Here is a 14,734-nt window from a genome sequence, read left to right as displayed (position 1 = left end):
TTAACGGAGAGTCTCCAGACTGATCTGCGAGTGAAACCTTGAAAGCTCGCGACATCAGGATGGTCTCACGAGGCTAGTTTTCTAAGCCAAAACAAGACTTTCTTGGGCTACTCTATAAAGATTGGAACTCAACGCTAATTTAGACATGGATTCTAGGATTGAAAGTGAAAAGTCTTCAAATTAGGAAAGTCAAGTAGATTTTTTCATGAACTTTTTTGGAATGATTATGAATGGCTACGACCTGGATGACTGAGAATCTCCACCAGCAAGCGAGATTCCAGAATAGCTGTTAGGAAAAAAATGATCTGAAACACACTTCAGGTCAATAACTAGAATTTATTTACACGTTGCAAGATTAACAAGTGGTCAGCAAGTTTTCCAAAGCTAGAAAGAATCATACATTTCCTTATATAAACACAGTGTGCAGTAAGAGCCAAACAAATGGGGAGGCTGGTTGTCAGTAAAAATACATACTTTAGCTGTTGAGTCTATTTTAGATATCTCTTTAAAAAGCTTCCATAAAGCACATATTGGAAATATCCCACCCATCTGAACTCCCAGACGGATACCAAAGCCTTGTCTTTGACAGACTTAACGGCTTTCGGGCTCTTCCAAGGTTAATCACTGGAATGCATCAAGCCATCGAGCAAATATCAAAATTCAAGTACAGGTTTGTTGATTTTTGCTGCTTAGAATTTAAATGGAAACAGGACACGCTAAAAACACAAACAACTTGGCTTAACCTGTAAGACATGTGACTGTGTTTCAGGAGGCTGGGGGTTAGCAAGGAACCACGGAAAGATGAAGAGTAATGCCTTTAATAAAAAGAAAGACTTTAGACAATCGGAGGCACCGTGCAGCAATCCTCCCAGCCGACCAAAACTACACTGATGCTTCTTTGTGCTCCATTGATCCTTTTTGATTTTAAATATTCCTGTATCGGAGCCGTTAAGCAGCAGCCATAACACGCAATTAATTTACACACAGCACAGACACACATGAAGCTAAAGAGAAGGTAAGGCCCTGATAAGACCCTGGTCATGCCGTGATAAAGCTGGATGGTTTATGGTGCGGATCTGCGGTTTACAGCAATTACTCCAACAGAAGGAGGCTGCTGCTGAGTTATCTATGTACCTTTTCCATTTATAAAACTAAAGACCTTTTAATTCAGAGAGTAGAGCTGGGATCAGACTCTACACAGGAAAAAATAAAATCTAAATAAGTCCTTTTTTTCTTAAAAAAATAAATAAAGCGCATTTGTTCTTTAATTGAGGTGGTAAGTGAGACACTTTGCCGTGGAACAAGAAAATTTACATTTAAAATAGGAAAAAATAAACACATTGTCTTATTTCAAATGCATATTATCTAATGATCTTATTTTAAGAGTAAAACTACTCATTCCATTGGCAAATCATCTTATTTACCCCCTCATATTAAGGGTAAATACACTTTATTTAAGAAATTTTGAATTATATCTAGATTTTCTTTGCAGTTTAAACAGGCCTCATTGTCAGAAGGTTCAATGTTGATCTTATACACTGCAAAAACGATCTAAAAATTAGTAAAAAATGTCTTAAATTAAGTGTATTTACCCTTAATTTGAGCAGGTAAATGAGATAGTTTGCCAACGGAATGAGCAATTTTACTCTTAAAATCAGATATTTAGATAATACGCACTTGAAATAAGACAATGCAATTGTGTTTTCTAAAGTGTAAATTGTCTCGTTCCATTGGCAAAATGTCTCCTTTACCTCCTTATTCCAAGAACAAATGCATTTATTCTAAGAAAAAAATGACTTATCTAGATTTGGATTTTTTCCAGTGTAATAAAATAATGTTTAATATTCAGTGTAAATGTAGGTGTAAAGTTCAGTGGTGTTAGGGTGTTAAAAATAAATATGTGAAAAGTGAAACATATCGGATAAACAAGTAAGCCAAGCATTTAGAATTGAAAAAGTTTCCTGGATGGGAAGGGAAATGTCTTCAAACTTGGAAACAAAGTCCAGTGGATTGTTTTTTAACTTTTTTTTGGAAAGTAACCTAAGAAACAGCAGAAAAATTAGGTTTTAAAATCTCATTTTTACTTTGGGAATTCTGTGGTCTTGAAGCTCAGCAGACCTGTTCGTCTGAAGTTGGTCATCAGCAAAACAAAGAGATTGTTTTAGCATTCGAGTGATTCTTAGAAAGGAAAATGTTTTTTTGTGAGGAAAAGAGGAAAGAAGAAACTGACTGAATGAGAAGCAACAGAATCTCGGAAAGATGAGAAAGAAAAGTTGGTGTTTTTCTCAGGAATTCGCCGTCATTGTGAAACGTTACATCGTGTTAATGTGAACTCAATACTTTTTAGCTTCACACTGGTATAGAAACTGTAGAACTTTGGTTTTTTCAGTGTGAACTGTGGGGAAAAAAAGTGGAAAGAGACATTTTATTTTGCAGAGTCTGTTATTCAGTTAACAACCAAACAGCAGAAGGTTAATTGAGCAAGCAGCTGCTAACATGGAGCTGCTCGGTCAGCTCCATGGGTCTATTAGTGCAGATCAATGCACTTTATCCGTGTTTGATTGTCCAACACGGGAGGCAGTTCTGCATGCAAACCAAAGTGTATGACTTGGCTGAGAGTTCACTCCACAGGGTGCACAGCGAGGACTACGACTCCTCCTCCTCGCCATCATCTTTCAAATGACTGCTGTATCTGTGCTTGGAGCCCGGGGTCCCAGGAGCATCTTCCTCATCATCAGATCTGTCAGTGCGGGAGCGCCATCGGCTGGGGGAGCTGGAGCAGCAAAGACAGATAGGAGACAAAGGGGATAAACAAGTCAAAAAGAAAGAAATTCACATCATCAGGAACTATGAGCTTCAACCAAAGGAAAGGCAGGCAGGGAGGCTATACTGATCCTCCATCACAGTAGAAATGTTAGTTGAACTCCTTCTTATCTCAGTGTTTTAGTTGGTTCAGTTCCTTCTGCAGAGATCAGTCCATTGTGTAGCTCTTGCTTCACATGCTGCTAACTTCAGCTAATACATGATATGACTGCAGACACGTGACAGTTTAAATTCAAAGCATGCATGTGACGACAGGAACAGTTGGATCAGCACGCATGGTTCCACTTTCTGTCCACTTTCTGACAGCAAAGTCAACAGAAACACGACCACCGAGGTTCGACTCAGACTATTAACATTAGGAGAACCTGATCAAGAGACGAGATCGTCTTTTCTATCCACACCTCCTACTTCCACGGACTGATCCACTCTGAACCACAGCTACCAACAAAGACTAAATTATTCTGACAATAAAATCTGTGGAAATCTGGAAAAATCTAAAATTCTAGGAGCTATTTAAAAAAAAAAAAACGAATGAATATAAACAGGGTCAGGGGTCGGTAACCCATGGCTCTTTAGGGCCCCCTTGTGGCTCACTGGAGCTTTTCAAAAATGTATGAAAATACATTTATTTGTTTATTGTTTATTTTATTATGGTGTGCAGGAGCTCTGACAAACATTCATATATTTTTTTTTCAAATCCTGGAAACATTTGTATAATAAATAAAGTTAAATAATAAATGTAAAAATGTCCGTCATAGCCACAGAGATCAGTGGTCACAGCCTGCAGCACACGTTTCAGCGCAGGCAAAAAAAGCGACGGGTTTGTCTCAGACCATGGATCCCAAAGAGGAAAAACGAAGATAGCTGATGAGAACAGAGGATTCAAAGAAGAATGAACCGAATCATTTGCTTTCATCATCAATGTGGAAGGATTGCATTTATGCTTTGTAATGAGAGTTTGTCAAAAAATAAAGAGAGTAATTTGGAAAGGCATTTCCAGGGAAGGCATGCTAAATATGCAGCCGATCATCAAGCTGGGAGTGAAAGAAAAAGTCAGTTTGCAGAACTTCTGGATAAAGTAAAGGAGAGCAAAGATAGATTTAAGAAGTGGATTGCATCTCCAAACTCCGCTACTGCTGCTAGTTTTGTTGCAAGCATAGAAAACCGTTCATAGATCCAATAGGTAGGGCTAACATGCAGGTATGTGAATTTTCTTCATTTCCCCCCCCAAAATCCCTTAAAATAAAAACAGCACCAAGGAACGCTGGTGGTGGAGGATGTGGGATTTGCTCTGCTCTGATGGATCAGTTCCTGCTTGGTTCCTCATGACTCAACAGAAACTCGTCCACCATAGAAAGATTCCTTTATCGTGTTTCTATAATTTCATCATTGCAACAAAACCTAATAATACAAACCGCGTGGTGAAGCGATACGCGGTGAGAGCGCTCACTGCTCCACCCTCACCTCACTATCTGACATTTGCGGCAGGATAAACAGTTAATCATGACTGCTTATTTTATATTTAAGCCCATGTACATTTATCTAATATTTTTTGTAGTGGGCTAATACACTTAGAGCCTGTGTTCCCATACGAGGATTATAGAAGACTTTTTGCAGCTCCAGACAGATTTTATTATAATTTTTTTTTTTTGATCCAATATGGCTCTTAGAGCAGTTTGGGTTGCCGACCCGTTTTAGAGGAACTAAACAAACTTAAAACCTTTGATATGCAGAGAAGTTTAAAGCGTGTGGAAATAAGCTGAGGATATATTTCATTACGTCCTGACTTTCATATTCTGTTGTTCTGTAGAGGAATAGAAAAGGTTCTCAATTGAAACTCAAACTGCCACCATGTAGTAACAAAGTGGGGATCCACACATCCACTCTGTGATTGGTTAGGTCACACCATGCTTCAAAGCATCCTCCAAGCCAGGAACCTACTGTCTGCCTCAGTCGCTCTCATTCTGGTACAAGTACTTCATCATCAGGCTGTCCACCTTCTTCTTCCTCCTTTTCTCGCTCCCTCTCCGGGTCTCCTTGTCCTCGTCTGGACTGAGAGCAGATTTATCCAGGGCTTTTTTCACACTACTGCAACTCCGGTAGGAGATGGTGGATGCATCAGAGCTGGAGGAGGAGCTAGACTCTGAATCGGATTCGGATGATGTGGAGGATGAGGCATATTTAGAGGAGTTTCTGGACCTTCTTCTCGAGCTGCTCCTTGGAACAGGATCGTCTCCAGAGCTGTGAGAATCAAAGCTTCGGCTTCTCCCCTTTTTCTTGCCCTTTCTTTTCCTCCTGCTGTCACGGTGATTGCTGCGGCTGCTGGCACTGCGGGACGATCTCATGAAGTCCATGGCAGACTCAGAACGTCCAAGACTGCTGCTGGGATACATCCTCTCTCCGTTCTTACTACTTTGACCCTGATCTTTACTCCTGGATCTTGTTTCATCTTCAGAGTCTTCCAAGCTCCTCCGCTTGACTTTTATTGGTTTAAAACTCAAAACTTCATTGATGGCTTTCTCCAAATCAGGGTCTAGGTAGTTCTGATGACGGACGGGCCTGATCTCCGAGCTATCGAGTGGCTGATTGGCAGAAGCGGACCTGTCTCGTGGTGGTGGCATAGAGCAACTGCGACCAATGAAAGAGAGGGGGCTGTATGTGGACCCCTCAGTTAGGGACACCCTTCCTCTGTCATCCAGATCAACGCCACCATCCCCAAGGCAACAGCTGCCAACCAGCGATACCCGGGAATTGGGTTGGACAGCACTTCCCGGACTTTGACTCCTTGATCTCTTACTAAAGCTCAGGCTACTGGGAGGGCTGCCTCTCAGTGACACACTGCTGCTGATTCCATCCATCCTGCTGCCAGGACGGACCTTCTGCCCCAGGTTCATCTCAGGAAGTGTGGAGGACCAGCCTGGCTTAGCCAGCCAGCTAGATGCTTCTGGATCAAACTGACCCCTCCGACTGTCCTTCCTGATGCTGCTGGCCTCTGAATGGACGGAAATGACTGACTGACCGTCACTTTGGTCGTGTAGGGAAGGAGGACGGACTGGGTCGGGATCAACATGACCTCTCTGCTTTAGCAGATCAGTTCTGGATCTGCTCCTCTTGAAACTTGGGACGTCATCTGGCTCTGCTTTCTTCTCGCTTTGGCCTTCAATGAAGTCTAGTTTTGATTGTTTTCTGTAACTCAGAGAGCCCAAAACAGTAACTGGCTTGTTTGTCTTTCCCTCTCTGTGCTCTTTCTGTGCATCTTTGACCTCCTTTATGTCTGTTTTAACAGCATATCTAGAAGGATACAGGTACAGCAGGTGAACCAAGGAGGACAGATGAGGGGAAATTTAAAAAGTACTAATTCAATAATGTCAGAAAGGAAAGAAGTCTGCTAAATGTACAGGAGTCTGGAGCTGACCAGAGTATCTGACCACACCTTAGCTTCCATTGCTTCCAGTCAAATAATGTCTGACGGATAAACAAGACAACTTCTACAGAAAGAGCAGAAACATTTCCACTGACCTGCGGCCCTTCAGGCTGCCGTCATCTGACAGGTTCTTGGCAGAGCTGTCATTTTTGGACAACCAGGACTTCACTCCGTCCACCCGATCCTCCAGCTCAGAGTCTGTATCCGACTGGCCCTGACTGGTCAGAGCAGATCAGAGAAAGAAGAGAAGTTAGAAATGGTAGAAATCAGAGAAAACACGGGTGTGGACGTGTTAGTCAGCTGCAGACTGCCCTGACATTCAGAAATTAGGAACAAAGCATGTGGTCAATAGGAGGGCCCAAGAAAACAGACTGAAGTGGTGGTGGGGAGGCAGAGCATCCATCCATCCATCCATCTATCTATCCTTCAAGTGGAGATCTACATTTTCCTTCACTCTGGGGGTTAATCTCAATCTGCATCACACATCAGTTAAAAAGGAGAAATTTTATTCTGACTTCATGTTTTAAAATGCAGTTAATAGCAGGAGAGTTAATGAGACTGGATGGGAAGACATGCAATAAAACAGTAAAGGTTGGTTATGGGGACAGGTGAACCTTGTTGATTTACAACCAAGCAGAGCCAGGATGTATCAGTGCATATTTGAAAAAACAGATAGGGAAAACCAAAGCCAGGTGCTGCTGTAATGTTTGGAACCGTTTGGAGATGCTAGATGCATCATCGTCTGCAGCAAAGCACAAAACAACACATGATCCTCACGTTCGGTTTCTTCTTCTCTGGTACTTTGCCACCATGTCCTGCAAACTGGCCGTAGTGATGATGGTTACGATGAAAAGGTAGAAAGGAGAAAAATAAAAGACAACAGAAGGACATGAGATGAGAATCGTGTTAAATGAACTGCAGAAAGGTGAGCGGTGTTTTGGGTGTGATGGTGAGAGGTGGATGGATGCTGGGATCAATGGTGAGATGTTCTTTCCTTCACTGAACCGGAGCTGTTTTCAGGAATCATGTCTGTTTCCTGTTCATGATACAGAAAATCTCTCTTTCTTGTTCTGGGTGGCTTAGCATGCAGCTCAGAGGTTTATCCATGTAGTTTTGGTCTTCCATTTTTTTTTTTTGCCATGAAAACCTTCTTTCCTGGAGAGATCTAGCTCTATGGAGGGGTCCACTGTTTCTAGGGCTGAAACAATGAATCGCATTAATCATGATTATTGAAATAACTGTCAACTAAATTACTAATCTATTAATCGTTAACTGGAGCGTCTTTAGGTAACAGAGGAACCCACTTAGAGTAATACTTATATCAACATTGTAAAAATAAATATGTAAACGTTTTGCATTCAAGATTAAAAAAAGAAAAATTCTGTCAATATCTATCCAGAACTCCTTAAGTTTTCATTTCACCTGGTTTAATTTAGTAAAAAAACCTTTAAGGAACCTTTTGCTATATGATAATTAATTGAAAAAATAATCAACAGATTAATCGATTTTCAAAGTAAATCATTAGTTGCAGCCCCAACTGTTAGCTTATATAACAAAGAAAGTGTTCCTGCATCGCTGCCTCTTTCTTCTGTCTGTGCTCTGTCCTCTCAGTCGGCCGCAGCAGACGGCTGCTGACACTCAGCCTGGTTCTGCTCTCAGTTTCTTCATATTAAAAGGAGATTTTTTTTTCTCCATTGTTGCCTCATGCATGCTCGATATGAGGGATTGCTGCAGAGAATCTAATGTTGCTTCACTCTCCAGGAGGAGAGAATCCTGCAAAGTCAATCAGCTGGTTTTCCATTAACCAACCAGTCTGTATGATTTGACTCACTTGAAACATTGAAATGAAATTTTTCGGTATTTAAATATGGATAAACTGAATTATATATTGTACAGGAAGCCTAAGAACATTGATAGGGCCTCCCATCGGTGAGGGGGCTGCTGGAAAAACAAACTTCTATTTGCTTTTTTATTTGCAAAAACAGATCAGTTGGACTGATTCAATCTAAATGTAAGGTAACCCCTTTAGAAAATCCTGAATCTGCAGGAATCTGAACACTGCAGGTTCTCAAGAGAAGAAGGTAAAGCTTTACAGCTAAGTGACGATTTAGCCCGCTGGACTTTCTACGTATTTTTTTCAATTTTGGGCGTATACATAGCGTATTCATAATGAGTCCAGAACTTATGTCCTAACTTATGCATAATGCATGGCAACGTAATGTCTTTGAAATGATGCACAGAACAGTGTCCTGAGGTCAGCAGTCTGAAACACGTCAAATATGCTGATATGCGTTGGAGATAAGTTCTTGATAAGTTATGCATAGGTTATGCACAAGTTACTCATAGATGAACTAGATGCCACGACTTGTGAGTAACTTACACTTAACGTATGTCAATGATTAGATAACTTAGCCGTAACATATGCCCTATGAATGAGCATACGCTCGCACAATGTACTTGCTGTAGGTCAACGTGTGCCGGCGTGCTTCAGCGTCCTCATAACTTTTATAAAACATATCCCATCTACGCTGTCTAAATCGTCAAATTGAGTTGAAGACTAATTTATTGATCTACATATGAATAATACCTAGCTCACCTTGAAGGGAGGGGATCTTTTTTCTAAATAACCATAAACTATCACCATTAATCAGTTTAACTGGGTTTTTTTTTTTCAGTATAAACTCATAAACTGGTTAAAGATGTTGGAACCAGTTTTAACTGCAGTAAAGAAAAGATGTTAAAAGCTCATTGCAAAAATGATCTAGAAATAAGTAAATATATCTTAAATTAAATATATTTACCCCTAATTTGAGTAGGTAAATAAGATTATTTGCCAATGGAATTCGTATAATATCTCTTAAAATAAGATCATTATATAATATGCACTTAAAATAAGGCAATGCGATTGCTTTGTCTTATTTAAATGTAAATTTTCTTGTTCTATTGGCAGTGTTTCTTTTACCTCCTCAATTCAAGAAAAAAAAATTCACTTATTTTAAGAAAAAATAACTTATTTAGATTTCAATTTCTTGCAGTGCTATCAAACCTTTGAACATGGGCGCCCCTGATCCTCTGCTATGTTTTGCTGGGTATGGCCTCTGTACCTGTTCATAATGTCTTCGTTCTCATCGCTCTCCATGTCGTCCTCGATGGCAGCCTGCAGGTCACCGATCCTTTTGAAGGCCAGCTTCAGGTCTGCCTGGAGGCTCTGATTCGCAGCCTCTAGACTCTCAATATCCATCTCCTGATTAAAGGGTCAAAGGGAAATCTGGTCAGTGAATTTGGCACCCAGGAGCACCTCTTGGCAGGACGGACTCTTCCTCTACAGTTTCCGTTATTCTTACCAGCTCATGTTTTTTGTGACTCGCTTCTGCTTCCTTCTTAGCAAGTTCGCCCATCTCCTCTTTGATGTCTCGGATCTGTCTCTGCAAACGTTTATTTTGCTCCTTCTCGCGATTCTCGCTGGTGATGCGCTGATCTCTTTCCTCCGTCAGCTTCTCCACGTTCTCCTTTAAACGAGCTACAAGGTTCTGTATAGAAAAAGGTTGCAAACATGTTCCAGCCTAGTTAAATGTTTGGAGGTTGACCTGAACTTGATTAAAGGGTTCACAGTGACTTTATGAAGATTGTTACCAGTCATGCATAGGCAGTCATGCATATACGGCTTTGCTTTGAAGGAAGGTGAAGGAATACTTCATAGCATTATTACTTCGAGGCAATATTTCACATATTTTCCTAGAGAAGACTTTAAAAAAACACGATATAGGAGTTTTAATGTAACGTAAGTAATTATTAGGCCCATTATTGTTATTAGAGCTACACTGATAAACGAATCTGTAGATTTGGTGGTTCTATAGTCTATTTAGTGATGTAAATCTGATTGGTCATCTGAGCTCATAACATTAACTAAAATATCCCTGAGAAAAATAAATCTAAAAAGTGCTTGTTTTGTTGTTTTGTTGCTGGATCAGTTTGGAGAACTGTTCAAGAGTTTGTGATGAATCTTGCCGCGCTGCACATCCATAAAGTGAAACCATAATGGGTCACGGAACAGAAGGATGACCTCAGGAACCATTTAGTTCCTATGCTCCACTTATCTGGAACAAACTTCCAGAAAACTGTAAAAGTGCAGAAAGCCTGAGTTCCTTTAAATCAAGACTAAAAACACATTTGTTTAGGATTGCCTTCCACTGTTCTAGTTAAACAGTTCAACTAAAACATCATTAATTCAACTTTTTTATTTTCCTTAGTCCAACTGTTTTTAATATGCTTTTTTGTTTCTGCATTTTTTATTTCATTTATTTTTTCCTACTTGCTTTGATTCTGTTTTATTTTCCTATATTTTAATCATGTAAAGCACTTTGCATTGTCTTTGTACTGAATTGTTCTATACAAATAAATTTGCCTTGCCTTGCCTCATTGCACACTGGGAAATGGGCTCTACTGAATGTCACAACGAAGATACAACAAAGACTGTTTTTGGTGCAGTTCTACAACTTTTTTATTATAATGCCAACAACATGGATTTACTATAAAAAAAAAAAAAAAAAATCCCCCCATTACAAAATTCAAATAGTTATTTGAAGATGATTAGGGCCACCTTAAGGAATATTCATTAAGAAAATAAGGACATGAATTAGTTCTTAGGTCAGCAGCTACTGTCCAGCCATGTTTACTCACCTCTAGCCGTTTGACCTGCGTCTTTTCAAACTCCATTTTGGTCTCCAGCTCCCGGATCTTGGCTTCCTGTCGATTGGCGAGGGACTTCTCAACCGTGGACTGTTCCTGGAACTCCAGCTGGCTCTGGAGGACCTGCATCTGAGTCATAAATGCACATCTCAGTGGTATTATATCAAATATTGTCTTAAATGATATAAAATCCTGAGTAAAAAAAAAAGAAGTTTTATTCTAAAAGAGCCTCAGTATCAAGATATTTATTTCCTTGAAAGTTGGTGCTTTGAAAATGGAAATGTCAGAGATTTAAGGCAATAAGCTCGACCAAAACCAAACTACGCCTGTAAATAAACAAGATAAATAAATCAAGAACAGCTCAACAGTCATCAGGCCTGAATGCAAACATCTGACATTTGTGTAAACATTAATAATACTATTTACAGTTTAAATAATGCTGCAGATGTTACTATGTCTGGTGTGTCTGACCCTCCTGCAGTATCTCTGTCTCTGCAGAGAAACAGTTTTGGACAAACAAGTCCAAAGTGTTTCTTACATTTTTCAAACCAGCACTTGCTAGCATTAAATGTGCTTGGTACATTTCCTGTTGCTAGCATTAAATGGCCTGGCATCTGCATTCTCCTGCTCCTCCCTGTCATGAACTTCATGGCTGTCAGCAGAAGTTTGTTACAGTGTTTGAGCTTTATAACATTCACATCCAGCATAATGTTCTTTTTTCTGCAGTCATTAATCCACAAAGCTGACCCAGAACCCATCCTTACCATGCTCTTGTTGCATCCTAATTAAAACTTATTGCTGCTGTCGTCCATTTGTTATTTTCCTTCTTTTTTATGGAACGAACGGAAGATTCATTAATTTCGTAATGGTGACCTACAGCCATATAGCTTCTTCCCTCCTTTAGCATGTCCAGAAGTTTATCTTTTTCTGCAATAGTTTTCTCCTCCTCTGCCTTTTGGGCCCGTCTACAGGTGCCTTTGTCGGTGCAAAACGTTTTGTTGACAATATGGGTTTAGGAGAAAATTTGCATACTTAAATTTGGCAAGCTGTTTTAGGTACATATGTATACACATGTATATCAAAATATTAAACCGGTAGAGAACATGTGTGGAGATTGTTTAGCCAATCAGAATGCAGAACACAATGCAACTCCGTGAAGCATCGAGGCCATGAAAGGTGAAGCGCGTTATAGCAAAGGTACACTGTAGACTTATTATCTCCATATAGTGATCACCTGAACTGTCATCCTTATTAAGGTACGGATGGATTCTACTGAGCTCATTTCTTCTTGTCTGTAGGTGATATAAGTTGATCTGTTAAAACACCAACTTTAGGGAAATTAGTGCAGCAGAAAGCCCAGAAAGTGTTCAGTGAGCAGAAGCACCAGCATCGGGACAGCAACAGTCACTAGATCTAAAGGTCGGGGACACCTGATGTGAAGAGGCTCCAGGAGCTCTGAGCTGGACTTATACATATCATCTCTGACTGAGATAAATCTGAGCAGCTCATTTTTTCCTCATCCAGGTGGACACTCACCTTTTCCTGAACCTCCTGTTTCTCCCTGAGGGCCTCCTCCAGCTGAGTCTGAAGATCGTTGATCTGAGCCAAGTTCTGAGCCAACTGAAACCAGAACACCAACAGAGAAAGGTCAGGACATGGAACCAAACATTTTCTGCTGAACACTCAGTTTATTTTATCAAATAAAAACGTGTCTTTACATTCAATTTGAACCTGATTTAACTGCAGGTGGGTTGATGTTTGGACCGTTATTTCTCTGGAAACCATCTGGGCGACATTGGTGAGAAAAAAGTTCTCTCTCTGCTGAGGCCAAACAGCTTCTTCTGCCATTGACTCATTTTTTTTGAACAAATTGGGACCTCAGAGTACCCATAAAACCATCACTAACAGCCTTAACCTTTATCAGCTCAGTCACACACTGCTATGAAAGGCATCCATCCCTTTAAATCGCACCCATCACCAGTCGGCCAGAAGGGCAACAAAATCTCCAGACCTGAATTAAAGATCAGTTCAGGCCACAAAAACTTGCTTAAAATCGGCCCTAGAAAAGACATAACTGCATGCATCTGCATTCTTAAATCTTTGTCACATCCTTTCACTGCTTTTCTCATGACCAGGCCCTCACCTGGGCAACAGCAGACTTGTGCTTTTTCATCAGTTCATTCAGGTCCTCCTGGTCCTCCTCCATCCTGGACTGCAGGTCGTTCTTCTCTCTCTGAAGACGGCTCAGCTGCTCCTCCAGCTGACAGACAGAAAGCAGCACACTGATTAGCCTCAAGTCCTGTAGAGCGTTAATACAGCTGAAATATGGTTACTAACAGCCTGAAAATAATCTTTTAGGAAATGGAGAGAAAATGTTTTGCCCTCAACAGAACCAAAAAGATGATGTATTATTTTAGATGTTTAAGCAAACTGATATTGATTTGGATGTTATCACACAACAACACAGGCATAACCCGCATGTTTACATCAGGAAGCTGATGTACTTTTGTAGAATGATGTAGAAAACACTTATGAAACGGACACCTTTAATCACTTAAACGTTTTCTAGATCAGTCTACTTCAGGTAAAAACACATTTCAAGCTTAAAACACATTTTCTTAGCAGGCCAGGAGTAGGAGGTGAAAGGAATGGTTTGGACTATGGGTCAGCATTGCAAAACACTTTGCAGTGATCAACTAGTGAAGCTACAACAGCTGGAAATATAAATAAATGCGTTAAAAGGAGGTCTTAGAGGAAACATGCTGGTCTTACTGTTGATTAAATCAGTATCAGCTTCGCAACATGCCCATGTTTACTTATCTACTTAAATCCCAAATTGTAGGTTTAACAACTTCTTCAAAGAGCATCTCTTATTTTAAATCTTACCCCTACCTCTGTAACCATCTACTACTCTTTCTGCTGTCACCACTGATTCTGACAACGGATTTTCCTCTAGAGAGCTTACCTTCATTTCCATGGTAACTCTAAAATTCTGCCTACTTTGTAAGTCTCTTTGGATAAAAGCATCTTCTGAATGCATAAACATAAAAATACCGTATTTTCACGACTATAAGGTGCATATAAACGTCTTTTTTTTCCCTCAAAATGTGCGGTGCGCCCTATGTGTGTTGTTACTGCGGACGTTTGAGACCACCATGAGAACGTTAAAGGGGGAAGTGTGGGCGTGGATTGTGTATAAAAGAACAGGTATGTGCTTTATGCAGAACTCCTCATCTCCTCATTGAGGAGATGATGAAAGCGTGGCTGAGGGAGGTGAATGTAAGGAGTGTTTTTTTTCCACGCATCACCATTGCTGTGACTCCATGCGTGCCCATCTCACAGCCGATGTGAAAAACATGGTGAAACAAATGAACGCTGTGCTCGCTGTTATCCCGGGGGGTCTGACAAAGGAACTTCAACCGCTCGACATCGGTGTGAACTGGCCGTTCAAAGAAATGCTGCTTTCACGCGTCTGCTGCTTCATTTTTGCTGCTTGTACCAGTTAGTTCTGACGCGCGGCTGAAGCAGCTTTGCTTGTCTGACTCGCGTTGGGTGGAGCTACTCTATCCTTTCTTTGCCTTGCAGCTATATTTGCTGTGAACAGTGGGAATAAAGTATTTTTAAAATGTTTTTAAGTGAGAAAGTCCACCTGAAAACTTAATCATTGCAGTCAGTTCATCCAGATTACAATCCCACCTTCCAATATTAATTCTGTCGGAGGCGCTCAGACCCCCACATACCAGCGGTGTGTGGGGGTCTAATTTTGCTACTCTAATTTTGAAATATTTGTAGTTTTTT

At 40.4% G+C, this 14,734-nt stretch overlaps 1 protein-coding gene across 1 annotated transcript in view; it reads right to left on the bottom strand.

The window, feature by feature from the left end:
- Positions 1-2,172: 2,172 nt before the first annotated feature.
- LOC107093109 (unconventional myosin-XVIIIa-like) overlaps positions 2,173-14,734 on the bottom strand; it is a 94,203-nt gene continuing 81,641 nt past the window's right edge. The window contains exons 34-43 of the mRNA XM_015387941.1: positions 13,902-13,966; positions 13,080-13,196; positions 12,473-12,556; positions 10,928-11,065; positions 9,592-9,777; positions 9,352-9,491; positions 7,025-7,069; positions 6,343-6,465; positions 4,765-6,114; positions 2,173-2,773 (exon numbers count right to left, since the gene is read on the bottom strand). Of these exons, the coding sequence (XP_015243427.1) occupies positions 4,773-6,114; positions 6,343-6,465; positions 7,025-7,069; positions 9,352-9,491; positions 9,592-9,777; positions 10,928-11,065; positions 12,473-12,556; positions 13,080-13,196; positions 13,902-13,966 (2,240 nt within the window). The 3' untranslated portion in view covers positions 2,173-2,773; positions 4,765-4,772. The remainder of the gene's footprint in view (positions 2,774-4,764; positions 6,115-6,342; positions 6,466-7,024; positions 7,070-9,351; positions 9,492-9,591; positions 9,778-10,927; positions 11,066-12,472; positions 12,557-13,079; positions 13,197-13,901; positions 13,967-14,734) is intronic.

This window comes from Cyprinodon variegatus, unplaced genomic scaffold, assembly GCF_000732505.1.
Source record: "Cyprinodon variegatus isolate N-32 unplaced genomic scaffold, C_variegatus-1.0 Scaffold408, whole genome shotgun sequence".
Classification (NCBI taxonomy): domain Eukaryota; kingdom Metazoa; phylum Chordata; class Actinopteri; order Cyprinodontiformes; family Cyprinodontidae; genus Cyprinodon; species Cyprinodon variegatus.
The sequence above is the reverse complement of the archived record's forward strand: the minus strand, read 5'-3'. Positions and strand labels throughout refer to the sequence as shown.